The sequence below is a fragment of the Alnus glutinosa genome, chromosome 10, assembly GCF_958979055.1.
Source record: "Alnus glutinosa chromosome 10, dhAlnGlut1.1, whole genome shotgun sequence".
Taxonomy (NCBI): domain Eukaryota; kingdom Viridiplantae; phylum Streptophyta; class Magnoliopsida; order Fagales; family Betulaceae; genus Alnus; species Alnus glutinosa.
This window is the reverse complement of record NC_084895.1, coordinates 9,770,527-9,796,921: the sequence shown is the minus strand read 5'-3', so window position 1 is coordinate 9,796,921 and position 26,395 is coordinate 9,770,527. Positions and strand designations below refer to the sequence as shown.

The 26,395-nt window shown below is 36.5% G+C and overlaps 1 protein-coding gene across 1 annotated transcript in view; it reads left to right on the top strand.

Annotated features, from left to right (window-relative positions):
• The window catches only part of LOC133880584 (uncharacterized), a 36,042-nt gene extending 9,830 nt beyond the window's left edge, over window positions 1–26,212 (top strand). The window contains exons 2-9 of the mRNA XM_062319570.1: window positions 5,976–6,271; window positions 6,356–6,916; window positions 11,465–11,950; window positions 12,037–12,189; window positions 14,824–14,922; window positions 22,608–22,655; window positions 22,798–23,228; window positions 25,385–26,212. Of these exons, the coding sequence (XP_062175554.1) occupies window positions 5,983–6,271; window positions 6,356–6,916; window positions 11,465–11,950; window positions 12,037–12,189; window positions 14,824–14,922; window positions 22,608–22,655; window positions 22,798–23,228; window positions 25,385–25,996 (2,679 nt within the window). The 5' untranslated portion in view covers window positions 5,976–5,982 and the 3' untranslated portion in view covers window positions 25,997–26,212. The remainder of the gene's footprint in view (window positions 1–5,975; window positions 6,272–6,355; window positions 6,917–11,464; window positions 11,951–12,036; window positions 12,190–14,823; window positions 14,923–22,607; window positions 22,656–22,797; window positions 23,229–25,384) is intronic.
• Window positions 26,213–26,395: the final 183 nt, after the last annotated feature.

Genomic DNA, 26,395 nt, shown 5'->3' with positions numbered 1-26,395 from the left:
TCCGGACGGCTTGACCGAGCGTCTGGACGGTCAACTGCAACCACCTTTCCAAAGTAGCACTGAAAGCTTCCATACAAGGCAGTGTCTGGACAGTGTTGCCCTAGCGTTCGGACGGTTTCACTTTGGCTGCACATAATTACCATAATAAGGCTTGGAGCGTCCGGACCAGGAGGATGGTCGTCCAGACGGTTGAACTGGTGCACGCAATTTCCATATATGAAGCTTGATCGTCCGGACCGTGAAGGCTGACGTCCGGACGGTTGAACTTGGTATGGACATTCTTGTCTTATAAAGGACATCGTCCGGACAGGATCACACATCGTTCGGACTGTAGCAACCGTCTTCCCATAACTGTGTCTTTAGGCAGAAACCCTAATACTTGTCAAACACTGAATGGCGTCCGGACGGTATAACCACATTGTCCGGACGGATGCTCTGGAACATTGGGATCTTCTCGAACTCTGAAGAGCGTTCGGACGATTTTCCATTACGTCTAGATGGAGGCAATCTTGAACTGTTTGAAGCTTCTAGACACTGATGGGCATCCGGAGGGAAAGTTCTCTTCGTCCGGACGAATGATGCTTTGACAGAAGAGAGTTCGGACGGAATACCATGTCGTCCGGATGGATGTTGCTGACTGATGAGCGTCCGGATGGAATACCACGTCGTCCGGACGGCGGATAGGGAACCGAAATAAACTTCCTTGAAAATTTCACAGAATCTTCTTGAAGAACATAGCCGAAGAGTAGAATTTGGATAAAGTAGTATCCTTGTGAAAGCAGCAACATTAAATAGAAGTGATTTTGTCCAACAAAATGCAGCCCAACACAAAAACTAACATTTTTGTTAACACATTGTGCACACACACACTTGTATTTATTTTAGAAGTCAATTTCTATTTTTCAATTGGTATCAGAGCTTGGTACACTCTTTTTAAGATTTAATTCTTGAGTGTTATTTTGACTTCTATCTGTTACAATGTCTCAAACTCGTAATACCATTCCTACCTTTGATGGTACGAACTACGGCTATTGGAAGGCACATATGCAGTTCTTTCTAAAATCCATTGACTGTTGGGGTATTGTTGAAACTGGTTGGACAAAACCAGAGGATGCAGCACTCGAACCAGTCCCTCAGAAAACCGCTTATCTTTCAAATGATAAAGCCCTCCATGCTCTATGCCAAGCACTTTCACCATCAGAATTCGCAAAAATTTCAAATTACGAATTAGCCCGAGAAGCATGGCAAATCCTGGAAACAATATATGAAGGCACCAAGCTTGTAAAATCTGCCAAACTTCAAATGTTGATTTCTAGTTTTGAAGAAATTAAGATGTTGGAAGAAGAGACATTTGGAGAGTTTTACTCCAAGATGAGTGACCTGAGAAACTCCATGGTGAGTCTTGGGAAACCTGTCTCGGATGTAAAACTCATCCTAAAAATTCTAAGATCTTTGCTTGAACGTTTTAGGATTAAGGTGACGACGATCGAAGAAAGCAAAGATCTTGAAGAAATGAAGATTGAAGAGTTAGTCGGATCTCTTCAAACTTACGAATTGTCCCTGCCCCTGGTCAAGAAATTGAAGACCATTGCCCTGAAAGCTTCCAAGAAAAGGGTAGAAGCTTCATCTGAAGAAGACTCTGTGGAGGAGGAAAAAGTTGTGTCTATGTTAGCCAAGAATTTCAGAAGACTAATGAGAGATGACCGATTCAAAAAGAAGTTTTCTAAAAAAGTGAAGAAGCTCCTAGAGAAGTTGAACCTGAGGAAGATGAAAAGAAGGATCCCAGAGGGCCTAGATGTTATGAATGCTCAGGTTTTGGGCATATTCAAGCCGATTGCGGGAATCTTAAGAAGGGCAATTGGAAGGCTTACGATGTGACCCTTAGTGATGAGTCAGATGAAGAAGCTCCTGAGTCTAAAATTTTTTTGGCTTTTGTAGCTCCACTCGTTGAGGAGGAAGACTCTTATTACAAGGAAAGGGTTTAGGATTTTTACCATTTTCGTTCTCCTTCTTCCTGCAACATGACCCACTGCACACACGGGCTCTCTCTCACAATCTCCATCTCTGAATCTCTCTACTCGGGATTGTGTGTGTGTGTGTGATGGGGAGGAAATATGAAAGGGAAATGGGCTGGAATCGAGAGAAGGAAGGAGAGAAAAGAGAGAAAAGAGAAGACAGAAAAGGAATAGGATGAGGGAGAGTGGCCGTGAGGGAGAACAAGAAAGGAAGGAAAAAGAGAAAGAAAAGAAAGGGGGGACCGGTTGGGCTTGTCCCACATCTCCTTTTTGCTTTCTTTTATTAGTACAAAAGGATAAGATATCTCTCAAGCTAACTACAAGATGACACATGGCATTGGATAGGATTCTCTTTTATTTTAAGGCTTCATCTTTTATAAATTACTCTCTAACCCCACCTCATTTTAATTCTATCTTTTGTTAATTAATGTATGACCCCTTATATTTAATTCAATTACAACTTATCCTTACAATTAATTTTTTACTGCACTAAGGTTCATTAATAATATTTACTTCCATCTAATAAATATAACCACTTAAAATCTATTATTAGTCTCATCTATTTTAATAAATACAATGAATCAATGCTAAATTCCCTATTTATTTTCTTGGTCTTTACAGAAACATTCTATTCCTTGTCATTGGTAACTTTGGCTATCAAATTATTCTGGTCATCTCTTAGTAAAAGACTACGATTTTTCATATGAATTCATAGTCTTTCTCCAAGAGTTGTCCCAAGCTCAAAATTTTACTTTTCATACTTGGAACGAAATAAACATTTGTAATAAATTGATGTTCTCCATTTTTCAAGCTAATTAAGATTGTACATTTCCCTTTAATTGGAACTTTAGACAAGTCTCCAAAAGTAACATTCCCGCTCACCGATTCATCAAGCTCCACAAATTTGTTTTTGTCTCAACACATGTGGTTGTTTGCTGCGTTGTCAAGATACCACGAGTTCTTCTCTCCTCTTTCTTCTTCTTTATATGCTAGCAACAAAGTAGGCTCCGCTTCATCTTTTTCAACATAATTGACTTTCTCTTCAACATTGTTAGTGTGGCTTCTACACTCCCAAGCATAATGACCATATTTTTGGCAATTATAACATTTAAACTGAGATTTATCGTAGCTTATTCCATATTGCTTCAAATTATTTCTTCTTCCTCATCCTCTTGATTCTTGACCTTTCTTTTTGTAATTGAAACTATTATGTCCACTTCTTCCTTTTCCTCTACCATGGCCACGACCTCGTCCACGTCCTTGTTCTCTTTGGCTCCTTTCTTCCTCTTCTTCCCGATCTATTGAAACAGATCTTTGTAGCTAGAACTTGCTCCAATGGCTCCTCCTTCTTCTTGTTGGGCCTTTCTTCATGGGCTTGTAAAGATCCCATGAGTTGATCAATACTCATGGTTTCTATATCTTTTGACTCTTTAATAGCGACAACGATATAGTCAAATTTTTGTTGCAAGGAATGAATGATCTTTTCAAAATGACTCAAACATCCTCCAATCTTTTTCCATATCTCTTTGTTTGAGTTACTATGGGAACACCTTTGAAAAATAATCCACGATCGACTCAGATTCTTTCATTCGAAAATATTCAAATTCGCCTTTTAATGTTTGAAGCGAACTTTCTTCACGTTATCAACTTCTTGATAGGAGTTTAGGAGAATCTCCCATACATGCTTGGAGGTGGTTGCATTCGATACCTTCTTGAACATAACTTCATCCAAACATTGATAAATAAGGGTCAGAGCTTGTTGATTCTTCTTTCGAAGTTTTTGTAAAGCCTCTCTTTGATTAGGACTCAAAGCAGCTTTTTCATTAGGCTCATCATAGCCTTTTTCTACAATCTCCGAAGTATCTTGCGATCCAAGCAATGCCTCCATACGAATGCACCAATTATCAAAATTGTCTTTGGAAAGGTGATGGAATTGAAATGGAAAGTTTGAATTGGTCATTTCTATAGGATCAATAAATTGTGCTCTAATACCAATTTGTTGAAAATTGAAAAAAACAACACACACTAAGAGAGAGAATGGAAAAGGAAGAGAAACACTAAATTGATAGAGGACTTTGTATTCTTTTATTCAACTTGATTAAAAGTAAATTGCTTACATGGGTGTTTATAGGGTACAATTGATCCTTCTATCTTTTTTGCATTTTTTTTGGTCTCATTCTACCTTTTCTACATTAACTTTATTCATTTACATCTCATATAACTCCTATATAAAATAACTCTTGAAAACTCAAAAGACACAACCTCCTCAAGTCACTTAATTAATAATATACAAGAATAATAAAATACTCAAATAAATGTTATTAAAATTAAATTTATTATTCAACAGATGAATGAAAAAGAAAAATAAGCATAACGCGTAGCTTAAATTACTTTAGAGGTAAAAGAAAAAAATAAAATAAAATAAAATAAAACAAAAACAAAAAGTGATGCTGAAATTGCCGCTTCAAGTTGGAGGTATAAAAGCATCTTAACATATGCTTTAAACCGTTTTTTCTTGACGAGGTTGTCATGATCTTTAACATATGCATGAAGATAATAATTTAAATGTTTTATCTAATAAGTATTACTTCCTAATTAAATATGCCTTCAAATTTAATAAATTTTGACACATACAATGCACAATTTTAGGAAAATCATTACTAAATTCCTACATCAATAATATTGTTGCCTTCTGCAACACATATATTTCAAAATCATTAATAAAATGAAATAGGAAGACCTAGTGATCTACATGGAAATGCACATGAATCATGCAGCTGTTCGGCAAACATATTTTCATAAAATAATAATTAGAAAAAAACCCTAAATTATATTGTATGAAAATTCTATACACCTTTTTATGAATTTCTTTGTTTGTATAGCACTTCTACATATAAAAGGACTTTTTAATACATGCCAAAAATAGAGGTGGGTCTGCCTATGCTTAGGGAATTTTCAACATGCATGCATGGCACCACAACACCATGCCACCACAGATTATTTATTGCAAGGGGCGTCGCTTGGGAAAAAATAAAAATTAAAAAGGCTGCAAGGTGCTCGGGGTAACTCAAATTTTCGCAAACCTTAGTCCATGTTATAGACTAAGAACGTGTTTAAGAGTACGATTTTAAACCAAATTTTAGAAAGTAACACCCCAAGCAAATTCTATGAACATTTTTCCAAAATAAGGGAAATCAATATTAGAATTTTCAAAATTATAATTCTTATCTATAAGTATTATTGCAATATACTACAATTTTATCCACAACTATCTCACAATGATGATGTAGCAGTCTAAACCAACCTTAAGATTTATTTTTTAAAAAACAATATTAGGACTAATGAGTTGGTTAAAACTGTCACATTAGCAATGTATGATCAAAATATAGTATGTAGCATTATTCTGTACGTATGTATATCCTGAAGTACGTCATTCAAAGATATATAACATAAATTTTTTGCACTAAGGAAGAATGATTAAGTTACATGTAGAAAATAATAAGTGCTTTTGGACCTAATAATATTGTTATAGAATCATAACTCCATTGCATCAAACAATTTGAAAGAAGAAACAGAACAATGCTACTACTACTTACAAGCAGGACTTCTAATTCCAGTTCGCATTCTTGTGAATCTTGTGCTCTTCATTTGATTTAGTTACCGAATAGGAAAGCTCTTTATTTATTTGTAAACCCTTTTATTTTGGTCATTGAGAAGCAGCTGGTGTTTCTTTTTTTCCTCTTTCGCCTATGCATATAGATATCTTGATTAACCGTGTATTTCGGTTGTTGGTTTTTCCCAACAAATATTTTATTAATCAGGAAAAAAATAAGAATTACCAAATGATTAAACGTCAGTTAATGGTCTGCAAGAAGATTCGGAAAGTCCATCAAGGAATTCCTATTATTACTTTTATTGTCTTTAATTTATGCTCCTAACCCTATTTGGATATACTCACAGATTAAACATGGAAATAAAGGGTGGCTTGAGTGCAGCTGTTCTTCAAGTTCTTGACAAAGATAATTACGTGGCTTGGAGTGCTCAAGTAAAAACCTATTTGATGGCTCATGATCTTTGGGATACAGTTGAAGCAACCACTGAACCTCCTAAGCAAGAAGATGATGAAACGGTTTTCAAGGCTTGGAGTGAGAAGAATTCCACGGCTTTACATGTGCTCAAGGTTTCATGTGGACAGTACGCATTGGCTATGATTATGGAGATTAATTCTGCTAAAATTGCATGGAATACTTTGGCAGGTCTCTCTCTCTCTCTCTCTCTCTCTCTCTCCCAATTTGATAAATGCACATACATGGTCAAACAAAGGTTGCTTTTGTGTGTAGTTGTTCTTCAAGTTCTTGAGAAAGATAATTATGTGGCTTGGACTGTTCGGGTTAAAACCTATTTGATGGCCCACGATCTTTGGGACGTAATTGAAGCAACCACGGAACCTCCAAGTCTTGAAGATGATGAGGCTGCTTTTAAGGCTTGGAGTATGAAGAATTCCACAGCCTTACATGTAATCCAAATTTCATGCGGACCGAACACAATTTCTAAGATTATTCACATTAGTTCTGCAAAAACCGCTTGGGATTCATTGGCAAAAAAGTTTCTTCGAGTTCTTGAGGAAGATAATTATGCAGATTGGAGTGTTCAAATAAAAAAATATTTGATGGCCCATGATCTTTGGGAGATAATTGAAGCAACCACCGAACCTCCAAGGCAAGAGGATGATGAAGCTGCTTTCAAGGATTGGAAGAATAAGAATTTCATGGCCTTACATGTAATCCAAATTTCATGTGGATTGGACACAGGTTTTGAAGAGATTATTCAGATTACTTCGGCAAAAACTGCTTGGGATATGTTGGAAGAAATGTATGACATTTATACAGATACTAACTCAGGTCCCCCCCTCGCTCTTTCGACCTTACAAATGCTCAAAATAGTACGCATGTTATGTTAATTTTAAATATGTCCATTCGTTAGCTGATTTTTGAATTAATTGACATTGTGCCATGTCATACTACTAAATTGATGAAACTTAGTTTAGGTTTGACAAGTTATGTGTCAATTGCACATTTCACTAGATAAATCTAGCCTAATTAAAATAATTTTAAAAAAAAAAGAGTGGCAGCTATGAGCTAGTTCACCCCTCACATATATTTTTTAAAAAATATAAATATCTTATTAAAGAAGGTCTTGCCACCTAATGATAGTTCCTTTTATCTTTGAAAGTTTTGGTTCATAATTACTACTACTTATCCTTTTCCATTTCTGTTATTTAATGTAGTATTTTTTTTTTTCTTTTCCAAACGGGGGAAAAGGAAAAGGTGTTCTTATTCTAGTTCAGTTGGTCGATTTTATTATTTTTGGAAAATCATTAGTTCAATCAATTCTTATTGGTTTTATTGCAGAGTATAGTAAATTATGTAACCAAAATTAGTCTGGTTAGAACAATTTCGGGTACGGTGTGAACTGCATGTTCTTTGGTGATCTTCATGCTCCCACCAATCACTGCAAAACAACTAAAATAAAGAGACCATTCTGGGAGTCTCGCTCTGATGCCTAAATTAGCTTTTGAGAGAAAAGTATGTTCAATGCATAAAATAATCAGTCTGTCATTTATACCTAGGGTATGGGCCTATTTATAGGCAAAGAGGTGGAGTCAAACCTAAATTAGGTTTTCTACTCACACTTAACCATAGAATTTGATTTGGCTTGTCCTCTCCTCATTCAACTTGGAGTATGATTGTTGACCAGACTCTTCAAGGAGTCCTAATTATACCCGGATTATGACTCATACCCCCCCAATTCAACTTGGAGTAGGGTTTGGATCCCGATTTTAATTGGGATTTATTCCCCACAGTTACCCCCCCTAATTCTCTTATTCAAGACATTTTCGAATAATGGGAATTCTTTGTCTTGGAAAATCCGAGCCTTGACTTCTTCCAAGGCTAGAACAATCTTTAGCTCCCGACCCTTAAATGTCTCGGTTTCAACTACTGTACTTCCTGGGGATACCGAACGTGTGATCACAACCGAGACATGCCTTTCTATCCTTGTGACTATCGACCTACCCCTCTTTAGTAAATTTTGTTGAAAATATCTTTCGGAAATGTGTGATACCTTTGCAATTTCTAAAATCCTAAAACCCGCAAACCCGAGGGTTAAATCGAACCCCCCATGCCTTCTCATTTTTTCTTAGGGTTTTCTCCCTATAACCTGAAAACCAAGGGTTACCTGAAAACCGAGAGTCTTCTCCCTTCCTTGTTCTCTCTAGAGGGTTGTCTTCTTGTAACCTAATAACCGAGGGTTGTATCCCTCCCTTGTTTTCTCTACAGGGTTTTCTCCCTGGATTTGCCTTAGGGTTTCTCCCATCCTTGTTTTCTCTACAGGGTTGTCTCTTTGGATTTGGCTTAGGGTTTTCACCCCATCTCAGGAGTAGCTCCATGCCTTCTTGTTCTTATCTTAGGGTTTTCTCCCTATCTCCAAGGATGACTCCATTCCTCCTGAGAACCGAGGGTCGTCTCCCTTCATCTGGGGTTGGCTCCATGTCTTCCTTTTTTTGATAGGGATTTCTCCTTGCCTTGTTTTCTCTATAGGGTTGCCTCCCTGGATTTGCCTTAGGCTTTTCTCCCTTTCTTGTTTTCTTTGTAGGGTTGTCACCTTGGATTTGTCGTAGGCTTTTCTCCCATCCTTGTTTTCTCTGCAAGGTTGTCTCCCTGAATTTGCCTTAGGGTTTTCTCTCATTCTTGTTTCTCTACAGGGTTGTTTCCCTGGATTTGCCTTAGGGTTTTCTCTCATTCTTGTTTTCTTTGTTAGGTTGTCTCCCTACGTTTACCTTAGGGTTTTCTCCCTATTTCCAGGCTGATTTCCTTGCCTCATGGTTTTTTCCTTGGGTTTTCTCCCTAGCTCCTTCCTGGAAAAGAAGCAACGTGAACGGGTTCTTAGTCTCCGTACTCCCAAAATCTGGTGAACCTTTCGTCTGATCTTGGCTATAACCTCATGTTGCCTCAGTTCTCTCCGCTGCAAAATCCTGCTTCTTTGGTTCTCTCTTCTCTCTATATGCTCTCTGGGATCATTCTCCTAATCCCTCTCATCTTGTTTAGGAAGGTCTCCTAGATAATAATCCCGAGGCTGGTGGTCTCGATGATTCAAGGGCCTGTTATCCCTGTCGTTCCCTTGCTGATTCCTTTGCTCTCCCAAAACTGAACCAACTTTCCATTCTTGATGAGCTTCTCAATTAGCAACCTTAGGGCTAAGCACCCGTCGGTGTAATGACTTGTCTGTTCATGGAAATCAGAATTTTTACCTTCATTCTTGTAAGGAGGATTACCTGGTATCTTCGGTGGTCAGGGAAACTCCTAATCTCTTTTGATCTTAATGAGGACTTCTGATATCTCGTCATTGAGAGGCATAAAGTCATAGTCCTTCAAATTCTTTGCTGGCCTCTGCTCTTCCCTATCAGCTTTCTTAAACTCATTCCTTTTCTTTTTCGGGGCTATCTCCTTGGGTAGCGTTGATCTGACCATAGCCTTCAAAGTCTTTTCTCGATGGATGAATTCTTCTACCTTATCCATCAGGCCCTATAGAGTACTCAGTTGCTTCTAGGCCAACTTCTTCATCAGAGGCTCCACGGGAGAAATGACCTGATACAGGGCAACGAAGACTATATCCTTGGTTGGATCTTCAACCACCATCTTCTCTCAGTTGAACCGGGCCATAAACTCCTTAAGAGTTTCATTACTACGCTGATGCAATGTTAACAAGTATCCCAATGGCTTCTTCTATGTTCGCAAAGCCATAAACTTCGTCAAGAATATCGTTCATAACTCCTTTAACTTATCAACAGAATTTGGGAGCAACATCTTGAACAAGTCTCGGGCATTCCTAGAGAGACTATGAGGGAAGGCCCGGCACCCCAGTTCATCGGGTGTCCCGTGAAGATCTAGATTAGCTCAAAAATTCTCCAAGTGATCAAGAGGATCTCCGTCTCCAGCATAACTCAGATCTGAGGGACCTTGAACTTCTCGGGTACCTAGTAGCTTTCTACCCGCCTGGTGAAGGGTGAGCCAGTACCCAATACAAGCTTGTCCACCACTATAGATTTGCTTCTGTCTTCCTCTCCATCTCCATGTACGTGGACCTTCTCTCCAACTTAGCGACAATTCTGCTCAAATCTCCTCCATCTTCTTGTCAATCCCCACGACGGTTTGCCTTTCCATTCCATTGTTTCCAGTGATTATCCTCTCAGAAATTGTCTTCTTGGTGATCGTCCACTCGACGATCCTCCTCCAGAGGATCGTGGCCGTTGGCATGTCTGTTGCGCTCTTCTTCTGCATGTTCATCACAGTTCACCTAGAGATGGGATTGTCTTAGAATTTTGAGCAGCAAATCCACGTTCTGTTGTGTTAGGGCTTCAATCTGAGCTTCCAACGTTGTTACGCGTTCCTGATCTACACCTCCTGGGAGAGGGAACGGTGGAGGTTGTCGATTGTTTTGATCTTCTGGGGTCGGATTAGGCTGAATGACTGGCTCCGGCTTCTATCTTCTAGGTCAGTTGACTCAGTTACGAGAACGTGTCCTCTTTGCCATAACAATTTTTTATTTATTTATTTTTTTTTTATGAGAAACGAATAATCATTCACATAGACAACGCCAAATTGTTATAACAGTTTCCGGTACAGTGTGAACGTACTCCACATTCTTTGGTGCTCTTCACGTTCCAACGATCACTGCAAAATAACTAAAACTAAGAGACCCTTACGGGGGTCTCGCTCCGATGCCAAAGTTAATTTTTGAGAGAAAAGTATACTTAATGCATAAAAAATAATCAGTCTAGCATTTATACCTATGGTATGAGCCTATTCATAGGCAAAGAAGTGAAGTCAAACCTGAATTAGGATTTCTACTCCCTTTTAACCTTGGAGTTTGATTTGATCTGGGATTCTATCTCCATTGAATTGGGACTAGGACCGTTGACCAGATTCTTCAAAAAGTTCTAATTGGTCTCAGATTCTGGCTCACACACCCCAATTCGACTTGGAGTAAGGTTTTTATCCCAATTTTGAGTGGGATTTATTCCCAACAAGTCTGTACATGATTTTTCAATTTAACCATCATTTAGTGTGATATGATAACTATGTAAAAAAATCCAGTACATTGTTGATGGTGCATAGATAATATATATTATACATGAACACACACGAGAGGGAGATATGAATTAATTTAATAAAATTTTGCTTTTGAATAAGATTTTTCCTTCCAAGTTTCCTATGTTATTACAAAGAAGTTTTAGGCAGGTGATATGTGCGCTTTTTGTCGATACATACTAATTCTACCGACCTTTACATATTGAGTTAATTCTGAAATTTAAAATCCAAAGAAAAGAACATCCCGTATGTAGTTGCCATGTTGATGTTAGAGTGCCTTCAAAAAACTTTAATTTGCAGGCAGCGGTGAAAATGGGAACGTTGACTATGTTCAGTATGAGGCCTTAAGAGAGGCTCTGAAAACTGGTGATTGGAATGCTGCAGAGGAGTTCCTTAAGGGTCAACCGGGTGCAAAAATCACGTTTTCAGGCGAGACAGCTCTTCACCTTGCTGTTAAAGCGGGGCATGAGCGTATAGTGGAGATGTTAGTGGATATAATGTCGGAGGAAGACTTGGCCATACAAAATAAGTATGGCAACACAGCTCTGGTTTATGCAATTACTGCGGGAAACTGCAATATGACTGCATGCCTGCTTGGAAAGAACAACAAGTTGGTCAGCACTGAAGATTCGAATTCAGATATTCCAGCTAATAAGGCTAGTTTCAATGGGCACACAGAGTTGGCTCGATATCTCTATTCTCTCACTCCACTGGAAGATCTAACGGAAGAAAAAGCCGTCAACGGCGCTACACTTTGTACTTGGGCTATACACAACCGAAGTTTAGGTAATAACCTAAGTCTAACAATCCATCGGTCATTATTTCTGATGATTTGAAATTTTCGCAAGATAATTCTCTTTTTGATCCAACAGATATTGCTTTGGATTTAATTCGAAAGCGTCCACAATTGGCTCTTACTCGAGACATAACGGGTCAGTCCCCTTTGTACGCTTTGGCCAATACGCCAAATGCATTCCCGAGTGCAGATGGGCTCGTGTTTTGGAAACGATGGATCTACAAATACTGTAAGTACCAATCTCTTTTCTCTTCTCTTATTGCTTCTCATTAATATTTTTCGGGTCGTGCAAACAGCTGGCTAGGTTAGATATAATTTCTGTAAAGATTAAATATAATATTATCCAATAATGGCATGGATTTGCCGAATTAGATCTTCTTCTTTTTCCTTTCCAAATGAAGGAGTATGCTACCTAATCCTTTAGCAAGTGATTCCTATCAATTGTAAAATGAACATACATGCGTTAAAAATAAAAAATAAAAAAATAACTCACAACTATAAATTCAAATATTCTAATAATTTCATATTTTCATACCTACAAAAGAAAGTGATACCAAATCTAACACAACACACATAAATACCAAATCTATAACTCAATACACATAGTACTGATCAAGTATTTTAACATAATCTTGAAAGCATAAACAAATGAAGAAATTGTCCTGTTCACATGAGTAATGTATATGTGGCCCAGTCATTTTCAATTTTGTTTAACTACACTTAATAGATAAAAAGCATAACTACTAATTAACTAGACCCACGTTTTATACCATTAAATTATGACATCCCGACGTACTGTATCCATATGATGAACCAAAAAAGATAGTGTGATATTGATGCCCACTCCCTAGAGTCCCTACTATTTTCAATACATATTTGAACAACCTTAATGTTATAACAGTTTTTGATACAGTGTGAACGACATCATTTCTTAATATTCTTCACGTTCCCATGATTACTGAAAAACAACTAAAATTAAGAAAGAACTCGCCGGTATGCCGGCAAGGTCTCACTACGATACCTAAGTAAGTCTTTATGACTACCTCTTTTTATTTTATTTTTCAAAACGGGTCATCACAATGGCATGACAATTTTTCATGAACCAACACAAGTCAAACACATCACCTGTCATGTGCATAACATATCAGAAACTAAACACATTGCAACGGAAACTAATATCATTAACTAATAGTATGAATTACAACATTAGAGCCATTTGACTATCTATGAAATTAAAGCTTAACAATGTATTAATTACATAACAAAAGTATGTCTATACAAAAAGGGTATCACATGCAACACATGGCCATATATGAGAACATATTCACAAAAAAGACTATCAACAGGTTCGAGACAAACGACAAGGTCCTCATCGACTTCTGTGGTACTAGCACCCACAACACCAGCATCTACACGATCATGGTGGTCGCCACATTCGTATAGGTGGAATAATGAGTTCACGGTCTCAGTAGTATAAAACTCACTAAGTTTTCCAATGAGCCAACATTTCGTTCTTCTACCATATGTTTACAATAACAGTTACTCCTAGTAAACCACTTCTCTTCTTATAACGCTTCCTAGCTAATAAGGTAAACACTAACATCTTATATCATGTGGCTCAGCTATAATCATATACAAGCTTCTAAATCTTTGGAAAACGCAAGCATATGAATACATCTAAGCAATAAACAAATGATATCATAACTCAGCTATATTCGAATACAAGCTTTTCAAACCTTCGGCAAATATAAGCATATATATACATCTAAGCAAAACATCACATATAAATCATCATATGCAATCTAGTCATAACGATATACATATGTTATGTTCCATTCAAACTCATGGGCATATAGGTACATCTAGCTTAAAATTTTACATAAATCATTCTATGCATTCTAGTTGTTATGATATATATATAAACACACACACACACATATTGCTACATCTAGTCATGAAAACCATCAGAAAACATGTCACACATCATCATCAGGCAATTCAACCTTTTCATTCATTTTCGTGACATCTTGGTGTCGAGGGGTACGCAGCCCAATGGTCTTTTGCTTCATAGTGCCCAGGGGTACGCAGCCCAAGGCTCTTGTTTCTTGGTGCTGAGTGATACATAGCCCAACGATCTTTCATTTCATAGTGCCCAGGGGTATGCAGCATAAGGGTCTTGTTGCATGGTGCCCAAGGGTATGCAGCCCAAAGGTCTTTAGTTTAGCGTTTTGTTCCATGTACATCCTTGTGCTTTCGTCACATATAATCATTGTGTCCATACTTTCACACACTAATTATGCATCAATTAACATCATGTACTTCTCATGTCATTTTCAAACATATCATAAAAATTCATAAATCTTATCACAATTCTTAATTTACATAACATACTTTAAAACTCATTAACCACAGATTGTCTACCTGCTATTTGCCACATGACAGAAACCAAAAGGTTCTCCTCAAAGGGGGCTAGTATATATATCATTAATCCAAAAAAGAAAAATAAAGAAACAAAGTAAAAAGAGAAGAAAAGATAGCCTCCAACACTCCAAAATGTATTACTTTGTTTATTGTTAGATATATGGAAAATATATTATATTAGATTTATACACTTATCTTGTCATAGAAAAATATAAAGAACATTTATTTAAGTGGGGTCCTGGTTGCATTTGTACCCATATATCCAATGCTACAACACACTATATGATAAAGCCAAATTTCTAAGGTATTAAAGAGTTATTTATTTAATCTTTTGTGTTGCTGAAAAAAAAAATAAAAAAAAATAAAAATCCTCATGTGAGATATGTAGTAATACTATTACCAAACTTCATACTCGAGATTCATTGGCCTTTTGTGATGAAAGGTATACACAATCAACCTGCTCGTGCCACCAAGGAATTTCGTGTAAACATTCAAGACGTAGAAAAAAGTCGAAGCGATCAAATAAAAATCATCGGATCAGGTATGTTGTGGCATAAACTTTTTTTTCCCTAAGATTTGGCTTGTAACAATTTTTTTTTTTTTTTTTTTTTTTTTGGGATGAATTAAAGCTTTATAACCCAAAGACAAAGTTTACAACTCTCCAGTAAACACTGGATTCAACAACCTAGCAAGGGACAAACCCCCAAGTAGGATAACAAACACTGTTGCTATCAAAACAACAACCAACAAACCACAATCACCTAAATAAGCCCCACAAGAAAAAATGAAAACCCCCCCAACATAAAGGAAAAGACTGTAGGAAAGACATATCCCCGCCCAACGAGCAAGAGGAGCTCCAGTACCCAGTGTAGCCATCAATGGGGAGAGAATTTAGCAATAAGTCTCACCTTAACTTTCCATCTGATTCTAGAGAGAATCTCTTCCTCAGTCTTGGGAATAATATTTTCTCTTGTGATAATTACTTAAATGATAAAACCATGACTTGCTTCAGCATAGAAAACATTAATAATAGTCAACTATCAAAAGTCACCGTTGATAAGCACATATTAGCGACGACTTTTGGGTTGCCGCTAATAATGTCACTACTAGTGATGATAGTTCTTGGAATGGGGGATGCCTTGGTAATTTGACATAGATGATACATATAAGGGGTGAGACAATGTTTATATAATTATGAAGTGTGTTTGGAAGATTGTGTTAGCTAGGTACCATGAAGGAGGACAACGTAGCCAAGAACTCTAAAGTAGAGAGAGTTTTTACAAGGATCCTCTTCATTGAATGTGAAATAAAGATGAGCTATTTTATGGTCAAAATTTTATTTTATTCCTTCTAACTGTCCACACGATGCTACATCATTTAAAAAATTTCAATGATGTGAAACATATTCACTGTATGGCATTTATACACAATTAGATTTATGAAATAAGATCTTGACCCAGAAACCAGTCCTCTCCATGTCAAGTCTCTCCATTTCATTTGAAATAGAGATGATCCTATCCCGAAAGGAATGACATAGCTTCTTTAAAAAGATATGTTCTTAATTTTCTCTCGCTTCAGTTATGTACACCATTGACTAACTATTCAATCATTAAAAAATTGATAACATAAATTTTCTATGAACTGTGTTGTAAGAGTTCTTTTTGAATAATAATAGACTTCTAATTTATCGTGTGTGCGTGTGCAATAAAAAAATATTAAATGCAAAGTTTAAAGGCGACATATTTTGTTGACGAAGTGGAAACTCAATTAAGAGAAAAACCACTCCGGGGCAGCCAAATCCAGGATTTCCACTATTCAGAAGACAAAGCTAGTTACAAAGCCGTAGCACTCACAAACCTCTGATGCAGTGGTTGTACCTTGAACTCTAACGTGTACATATACACAAACGTTTCCCAACCAGGTCTCCTACTTGAAGGGGTCTTCAATGGATTCATTTATCTTAGGGCTCCTCCCTAATATAGACTTCACACGAACAAATAACCACACATTGGCAACAACTAGAGAGCTAGCAAATCTTCACAATATCTCCATAAACACCCTCTCTAAGTTATAGAGAATTCCATACCGAATTCTATAAATATTTATAGGCTCAACAAGTCCTTATTCAAGTTTGATTTGAAGTCTCTGGGCACGCACTTCCAGTCGTTGCAAAGGTGCGTCTGGACGGTTACTTCAACCACGTTTCCAAAATAGCACTTCAAGCTTCCTGATTAAGGCTGCGTTTGGATGTGTTGCCCTAGCGTCTAGATGGTTATAGGTTGTCTCCCAATCCGTGTCTAAAACGGAAATCCAATTCATTATCGAACTTTGAATGGCGTCCGGACAGTGTTGCCTTGTCGTCCAAACGGATGCATGCTGGTTCAGAAGCTTCTCGACACATAGGGAGCATCCAGACAATGTTGCCTTGTCCTCTGGACGGATGTTTGCTAGACTGTGTGTCCGGACACTTCATGGGACCACCCAGACGGTTGCAAGGGATCCAACTTTTGCTGAGTTGGAAATCGTGCAGAATCTTCTTGGGACTTCTGAAATTGCCTTCATGAAGCTTGTGACACTGAAACTTGTCATAATGAGGCACTTTCCATATTATAAAAATAAACTCTAAATATATGAAGATTCTGAGATATACGGCATCCTTATAAAAATAGCAACCTTACAGGATAGTGTTTTTGTCAATAGAATGCAGTCAATGAAACTAACAAACTCCCTATTTGGCCATTCTGGGTCAAAAATACTTGACCGATTTAAAAATACAATACCTGTCTAAAAATAAAAAATACTCCCATTTTTTGTCTCAAAAGGACAAAGGGTGAATAGAGTATAGAAAAACCATAGTAAAAATAATTAAAATTCAAAATAACATAAAAATTGTTCCCAAGTAATAGCCGATAAAGGCAAATCAACAACAACCAGAAAAAAATGGGTGATAACAACAATCAATCATCATCATCATGATGTGGATGATGATACTTTAGACACTCCTTAATGTTGATTTGGCACTGCTCGACTCGTTCACCTATTGTGCTGACCTCTCGCTAAAGAGAACTCAAAGAAGCCATTATCTGAGCAAAAGCAACATTAAAAGGTGAAGAAGGAGGAATAGACTGTGATGAGGAGGCCGCTGCCAGTAGATCAAATTAAATTGGAGGAGGCTGGGAAGCAACGCCTTGACCTTCATGGCTCAACTGAGCATTCGACTTCATAAGAGTTTGCTTCCCAAGATGATCCTAAATACACATCCGGGGCTGAAGATCAGTAATATCCCTCACAAATCAGAGACAGATCTGTGTGATCAAGCATGCGAAAGATAGGCTAGTATTACGCTCATCCCTGATCTCAAGCAAAGTGTGCATGATGTGTTTGCACAAACAGAAGGGCATCCTCATCACTATAGCATACAATAATCTGGTGTTCTTTAAAACTAGCTCACTCCGACAAGCTTGAGACCATAGATTGTGTAAAACAATCTTTGCAAGAAGACGGTGCGGGGGAGAGAATGCACCAATCTTGATGTGAGCATGTGATCGCTCCTCGCCCTGAGAATGAGCATCAAAGAAATCCATTAGATCGTCCATGCTATGAGGCTCCAAAATATTTGTGAATGGAAACCCTGGAATATTAAGCACTGGGACCCCAATAACGGAGCCGATGAGCTGAGGGTCAATCTGAAAAGTGTGCCCTCGAACTAGAGTCTGCATGATGAGACCTCTCTCATCCTCTTGAGTCACTACCATGTACCCATAAAAATCTCTCACCAGACAGGGATAAACCAAGCAGGCACAGTTATAAAGATATCCCCAGTGATTGTCCTGAATCAGCTGAGCAATAAAGTTCAGAGGAGCATCCACGAGGTCGGCTATGAGAATGTTCCTTTCTGGAAGGACTTGTCTGCTATCCATGCAAGCCCTTCTTTCCTCAATACTTTCTTTTGTCCTTTATCTAACTCTCGGTGGAGAACTGTCAGAAGACATTTTTCTGAAAATAAATAAATAAATAAATCACAGAAAATATTCCAAAAAAAAAAAATACCATAACAATGTTAAATCCTGTTAGTTCAAACGAAAAACGGGCATTATAACGGCAGTAAATTGGACTTCCCCGAAAAAATTACATGCACAATAACATCCCAAAATAAAGCAAATATTAGACAGAAACAAATATCCCAATCTCAGCAACATAAAATAGACGAACTCATGCATTTTTATCTTAAAAATATCATAAACAATTCCTAATATTCTAATAGTGAAAAAGAACTGAAAAGAATATAAAAGTCATAGCAAAATACCTGGAATGGAAACAAAAATCAGAAAAGGACAATAGATGACGAAAGCATGTGAGAAAATACAAGAGAAACAACGCACGAAGCCGTACAAAACAAAAACAAGAAAAGGCACTGTGTGGCAGCCAGGGAGAAAAGAACTAGACATTTACCCTGTAGGGTTTCCCGTCCAGACGTAGAAACATACCTGTCCGAACACCTACTGCCACATCAGCGTTCGACAAAACCGTGCATGTCCGAACTTGTCACTTAGATGTCCGGAGGTCCAAGCCACACGCGTTCGGATAAAGGAGAAGGTCCATCTGGATGTTTCATACTGAACAGCTGAAACTAGAGGAAAATTTGCAGATAAAATAAAATCTATATATATATATATATGGTACATGATAAAATAAAAGCTACTGTTGAAGAAAATTTTCTGACACCTAGGCTAGTGATAAGCCACCTTCAACATAGAGAAAATGGTTACTAGAGTCCGTTGGTCTCGAGTCAGCTTGGTACTTGGAGAATATTTTTGAAATATTACATATTTTTTAGGAGGAAACCAAATGCCCCCTTTTACATGGTTGCTATTGCTACGCTACCTTTTATACTTTTTTCTACAACTATTTGTGTAGATGTGACGACGCTTTTTTTTTTTTTTTTTTTTTTTTTTTTTTTTTTTTTTTATAAACATAAATGGATCATCACAATGACACGACTACTTATCACAAAGCCAACATATAGTACATACCCCATAATATGTACCTAATATACAGAGTCAACATCTACGCAACAGATAACATAATCATAATTGAATAACGGAAAGCGCATCTATAAACATCAACTGTTAATTACACAAAAGAGCCATACAATAGTCCAATAGTCTTTCTGTTTAAGGCTTATCAAAATATTAATTACATACCCAAAAGAATGGCTAACAAAATATGTGTCACAAGCGATACTAGTCATATTCAAAACATCTACAAAAAGGGACCATCCAAGTCCGATACAGCTACGACCCCATGGAAGTGCCTCAGTCGTGGTATCCAAAGTAGTTTGCCACAGGGTTGTCGACGACGTTTGTAGTACCTGCAGCCAAAGCATCAACATCTATACAATTGTGGTATTAGCCGCATCCGTACAGGTGAAAGTATGAGTTGACTGACCACCTCAGTAGTACAAAACTAAGGTCTCAACAGTATAATACTCACTAACTTTTCGTAATGAGCCAATCATTTTAATTAATACCATTCGTTTACAATAACAGCTACTATCAACATAATGCCTTTATTTTAAAACATAGTGCAGTTGATTTCACTCATAAACTAGAAAGTCTACAACGACATGCACACATACATATGTAGCATTTGACTCAGCTATACTCGTATACAAGCATTCCGCAACTTCGGAGGTCATAGGCATACGTGCATCTCTAAGTACAATTCAAAGACCTCAAAGCTCGGTTATGCAAGCATACATATATCACACTTTGTCGAAGGACATAAGTATATAGGCACATTCAAATTTGACATTCCTTTAAAACCATTGATATCATAACCTGGTCATACAATCATACATATATCCCACTATGTCGGAGGAAATAAGTATACAGGCACATCCAAATTAGACATCACATAAATCATATGCAATCTAGTCAGTAAAAATATACAAATGCTCCTTCACATTAGGACACATATGCATATTAATACGTCTAGCTCAAAACTCAAAAAACATCTTTAACCCATGTCGTACAATGCTGTCATAATAGGGGACTAACTTTGGCCCATATTATTTCTTTCGGAGACAACTTTGGCTCCATTTAATTTATTATGGAGACAACTTTGGCTCCCTTAATTTTACTTTTACATTGAGACAACTTTGGCTTCTCATTGAAGACAACTTTGGCTCCACATTCATTATTTATACGTATACTCACATGCTCATGTTTCATGCTCAAATCATCAAGTATTTATTTCTATGTACAAATAGCATCACGTCGTCATATATCTTTCCAACACAATGTACAAACTCAACTTCAAAAACTCATGAAAGCATATCTCAAACCAACACTTCAATTTATATCATCAAAACTCATGAAATCATTCTCAAATAATCAATTCCAATATCATACTTCAAAACACAAAATCATTCTCAAATTTCATCTCAAAACATGCAATCATCATCAAAACATATCTTAACACATTTGAACATATTGAAAACATCACAAGCATAAACAATCATAAAATAAATAAATAAAAATATAGATAACCCCATAAATCATCAACATTAGGACCTAACCCCATAAATACCCATTTTCTATGGACCCATAGATAACCTATGATTAATTAACACTCTAAATGCAATCAATCCACTAATTAATAATCTAGGGTTTAAACACCAAAAAGCCCCAAATTTAACTCAACCCATCAAATTTAGGGTTTATGGCACTTATGCCCATACTTCAACAATTAATAAAATTGAAGTTTTAATCCTTTAATCCAACAACCCATGGCTTAAATAGTGTATAGGAATTCACTATACACAAAAGCCTCAAGCTAATTTTAACAATTTAGTCTAACATCCAAAATTGACCTAAGTTGGACAAAAATTAGGGATTACGAAATTACCTCAAAATAATGGGTAGATTGAAAGTCCTAAAACCCAAAAATCGTTACCCAAAGCTAAAAAACAATTGAGGACTTGATTTGAAGCAAAGCCCAAGCCAAACCTATGATTTACACATGAAAGAGTGTAAGAGAGAGGGCTGGAAATTACAAAAATTACAGCCCTTCATGGGTAACATTTTGAGCTCAAAAACTCTTCCCAAGCAACCACAAGTACATGTGAAGAGGAGAAGATAACAGAGAAAAATGAAAGGGAGGAAGGACTTATGGTTTTAGCTCTTGAAGGACCCCTTTGTGCAATGCTTCCAACAAGAAATCAAAGCCCCACTCTTGCCATGGCTCCCAAGATTCAAGGGTTGATGAGAGAAGGGAAAAAAGCAAAAGAGAAGGGAGAAAATGGTGGAAATGGGCGTGATTGAGAGAGAGAGCCGAGAGAGTGTTTTGTGTGTGTGTGTTTGGTGAGCAAAACAAAAGGAAAATCTGAATAATGAGAGGGAGTTATCGTGAGCCAAGGGGAGAAGTATGGGATTTATGCAGAATTTTTGAAAAAGCCCTCCAACTTAAGTGAGAAAGTGGGCTTCAGTGAAAGTCTAATAAACTCTTTAAATATTTTCTTGGACATTACAATAGATGGTCAATGTTGAAACCTTATTTTTTAGGATTTTTCTTTCATTCTTGAATAATGGGCAGTTATCTTCCGCATAGTGGAAGTGAAATTATTTTCCATGTAGTGTGTAGTTATTCCTCATACAGTGGGCTTGTGCCAGTGAGTAGTGTTATAAGGCACACTTTCATCACACTATTGGCAGACTTTTTGTGCCTACGTGGGACATGGCACATGTTGTGGTGAGATGAATTATAAAAACTTCTCAAACACTTTTATCTCACCACAACACGTGCCACATAGGCATAAAAGTCTGCTAATAGTGTAATGAAAGTGTGCCTTATAGCACTACTCTACTTTGAGCGGACTGATGATAAATTATATCCCCAACAGAGAATAATTATTGTTAGGGTCGGTTTGAATTTGCATTTTTTTTAAAAAATGAGATTAAAAGATAGCGATTTTAAAACATTTGATTTGAAAAGATAATTTTTAAAAACAAATTAAGTGCTTGGTAAAATCGTAGAAAATCACAATTTAACTATCAAAATAGTGTGTTTTTAAAAATATAACCCTAACTTGCAATTTGAAAACACAATTTTTTCTACATTTTTAAACCGTGATATTTTGAAAACACTTCATTTTATTTATTAATTTTATTTTAGTAATTATTTTCTAATGTGTATTAGTGACCGAATTTCATTCTTATTTTGCAGTGCTAGCTCTATTGCGCCAGCTAGTTTCGAATCTCCTTAACTTCTTGGGTATAGTACATCAATTCAATTAATATCGTACCTTGCTTAATTAATAATTTGTGGAGCCATTGTACTCTATTTTTTTATTTTTTATTTTTAAAAAGGATAGTTTCAACAAGCTAAGTTGGCATTGTTTCGATTGTTGATAAAGGAATCAAGGATTTATATGGATCAAAATTAGTCCATTTCATGTCCCATGAACTTCTGGTTCACATGTGCAAACAAGTATCTATTTCGAAAGAGGAGGAAAGGAGGAAAGGTCAAGTTTATGGTGCCATCTTCCGTTCTATTGAGAAAGGAAATTTTGATTTTATTTTTGGTATGGTCAAAGCAAATCCAGAGCTTATGTGGACCCGTCGTGGTGTAGACAACAGATCCATATTTTTATTTGCTGTCCTACATCGTCAAGCAAAAATCTTTAGCCTTATATACCAGGTTGCTGCCAAGAAAGCTATGACAACTTGGGTTGATAACAATGGCGATACCATGTTACATATGGCAGGAATGACAGGAGCATCGACTCAAATTAATCGAATCCCAGGGGCGGCTTTGCAGATGCAAAGAGAACTACAATGGTTTAAGGTCATCTCTCTCATTTAAAACTTTTCTCATATACTTTCACTGATTAGTACCCTAAAAGTCAAACTGAATTTGATTTTTTAAATATTATTTCATTTTCAATATTCATTTTTTTTGGGTAATTGTGATTCGAATTCCGGTTATATTTTCAATTAATATTCATATTGTTTGGGTATTTTTGGTGCTTTAAGTGGAATTAATGCACAAAATATCTAAATTACAAGGTCCTTATAACTTGTAACAAGTAGTAAAATTGGGCATTTTATTTGCAATATAATTACAATATCATATTAACTCTTTATCATATAATGATTTGTCTTGATCATTGAAGTGTAGACTTGTACTTAATTAACATGTTGATGCATTTAGAATGCATTGAGTTACACTACCATGAAAATGCATTCTACATATAGCTATCCCTTGAATGCATTTCTTACATCTACTAATTGCAAAGACTCTTAATTTTGAGAAAATAAGTTCTACAAAGAGTTGTCACTTGACGAAGGATTTGGGAGACTCTTAGGTTGATGGGAAGTGTTATTTTGGTTCATTAGTAGTCTATAAGCAAGAGGAATTTCTAGAGCTTTTGGGATCATCAAAGACACTAGAAATAGAGCTGGATTTGCCGAAGGAAAGATGACGAAATTCAAAATTTTGAGAAGACTATGATTTGATGTTTAGGTGAGACTCATAGACATAGTTTATGAGAGTATCTACAAAGACTAGATAGCTTTAGAGGAATGCTTAAATGCTGAAGAGCAGCGGTTTAGGATTAAGATCCATTTTGATGGCAAGCTTATTAATAAAGCTCTAAACATTTTCAGGAGTTGCTCAGACATGTTGTACATGTCTGGTGAGTGGCTTGAGAGATGTTATTTTCCCAACAAATGAAAGGTTGAAGATAGAGGCTAGTTCAATTGGGGCTAATTAGGGATTATATATATCATTTAAGGAGATATGTAAAGTACCCAAACTGCAAAAAAATCTTTCTGCACGAATGTTAAGAGTATAGATAGCGAATAGGATTCTAGATGCTTTAGTGCTTAATATTCAAACAAACAAATCAAATAATAAATAATGTAAATAAAGTTCAAGTTCTTGGGATAATGTTACTTAAACTTTTATAAGTTTACAACTTTGGATAACTGATGATTTTCATACTATCTTGATAATTCACTTCTTTTTTTTTTTTTTTTTAATTTGTTATGTTACGTATTGAGCTTTAATGTTAATATTTACTTTTCCTACCTATAACGTTAAATTATATGTCTTTATACTATTGTCGTTGACAAATAGGGTATTATGTTTATATATTAATAGCATTTTTTTTTCCTTTCAAGACATTCTTATATCCCTCTCAAGCGTTATACCAAAATTACAATGTTCTCCCAAATTCTAAAAAGTTACAACTGGTACACGAAATGGGTATTCAATTAGGAAAATAAATAGTTTTTGCTAGGAGTGAATAAGTGTGCAATGGAATAGTTATTCATATTCCTTAGTTTGGGGACAAAAAATATGCCCTAATTGGAATTGAATCAAAATTACTAAAATCCCAACATGATTGTTTTATTTTTTCTAAAACTAAAATAACAATAAATAAATAAAAATTATGTTTAATTGTTGTGGGTAGACAACCACCCACAGAAGAACTCGGGGGTGGCCGCAACACCCCCGATGCCATTAGGGATGGTCATGGCCACCCCAACACGAATCGGAGGTGCCTAGGCCACCCGCACGTTCACCGAGGATGCTCACACCACACCCGGAGTACATTGGGGGTTGTGTGGCCAAACATATACAGTAGTTCAACATTTTTTATTTTTATTTTTTTAAAGGGTTGCAGGGTTAAAATAATATAATTATTATTTTTTTTTTTTTTTCCAGAAAACGTTGTCTATTTCTTAAAGAATAGCGATTCCTCTCATTTATAAGAGGAATGGGTATTCCTCTCATAAACTTTTTAAATTTCCTCTAAAAAAAAAAAAAAATCCTAATGGAGGCGACTATGTAAATGGCTCGGTAGTTTGAGGGATCAATTGAAACTCTTCAAAGCTTGGGGGACATTTTAATTTAGGTGTAATTTTGAGGAAGTATAATTTTTTTTTTTATTTGTTTTCAAATAATGTGGGACTTATAAGCGTTAAATCACAATGCAGGAGGTAGAAAGTATTGTCGTTCCCAGGTCTAGGGAATATTTGAACGATGATGGTTTGACTCCTAGGGAATTGTTTACGAAGAACCACATAGACTTGAAGAAAGAAGGAGAAAAATGGATGAAGGGCACATCAACTTCTTGTACAGTTGTAGGGGCTCTCATTGTTACTATTACGTTTGCTGCAGCCTTTACTGTTCCAGGTGGTAACAATCAAGATACTGGCTTCCCTATATTTTTAGATGAAAGATTGTTCATGCTCTTTATAATATCCGATGCCTTATCGCTCTTTTCCTCCACAACTTCAGTCTTAATGTTTTTGGGAATCCTAACATCACGCTATGCAGAAGACGATTTCCTTGAATCCTTGCCAAGAAAGATGATCAAAGGACTTTCCACTCTTTTCTTTTCCATTGCAGCCATGATGGTAGCCTTTTCTACTGCTCTTTCAATTATGCTACAGGAACAATATTCATGGATAATCATTCCTCTCATTTGTTTGGCTAGTGTACCTGTCACCATATTCGTATTGATGCAATTTTCCCTTCTTGTTGACATGTTCATGTCAACTTACAGACCAGGCATCTTTGATAAGAACATGGAGAAGTGGGTATAACTTTATTTTGTTTTTTTTGTATAATATAAATGTAAATGTTTTCCACTAAGAATTGGCATACTAGCCAAAACTAATGGTTTTTTTTTCTTGGGCGGATGACAGATAAATCTTCAGTTGGTTTATTTTGCCTATTTTGTGATTCATCCGGCTAGTTTTAGACCAATTATCATTATATCTTTGTATTATTTATTTTTCTATTTTATAATGTTCCAAATATGATATCCTTGACGCACGCATAGCAGCAAAAGATCTCATTCAGGTACCGCCGATTCATGGCATGTCCCCCATGCAGCTTGACTTGGAGGTAGTCTTGTAGAGCCCAAAAATGGCTCCCCACTACTGTTCCTTATCATCATTCTTTTGAAGAGAAGCAAAAATAACATCAAATTACGAAAATTT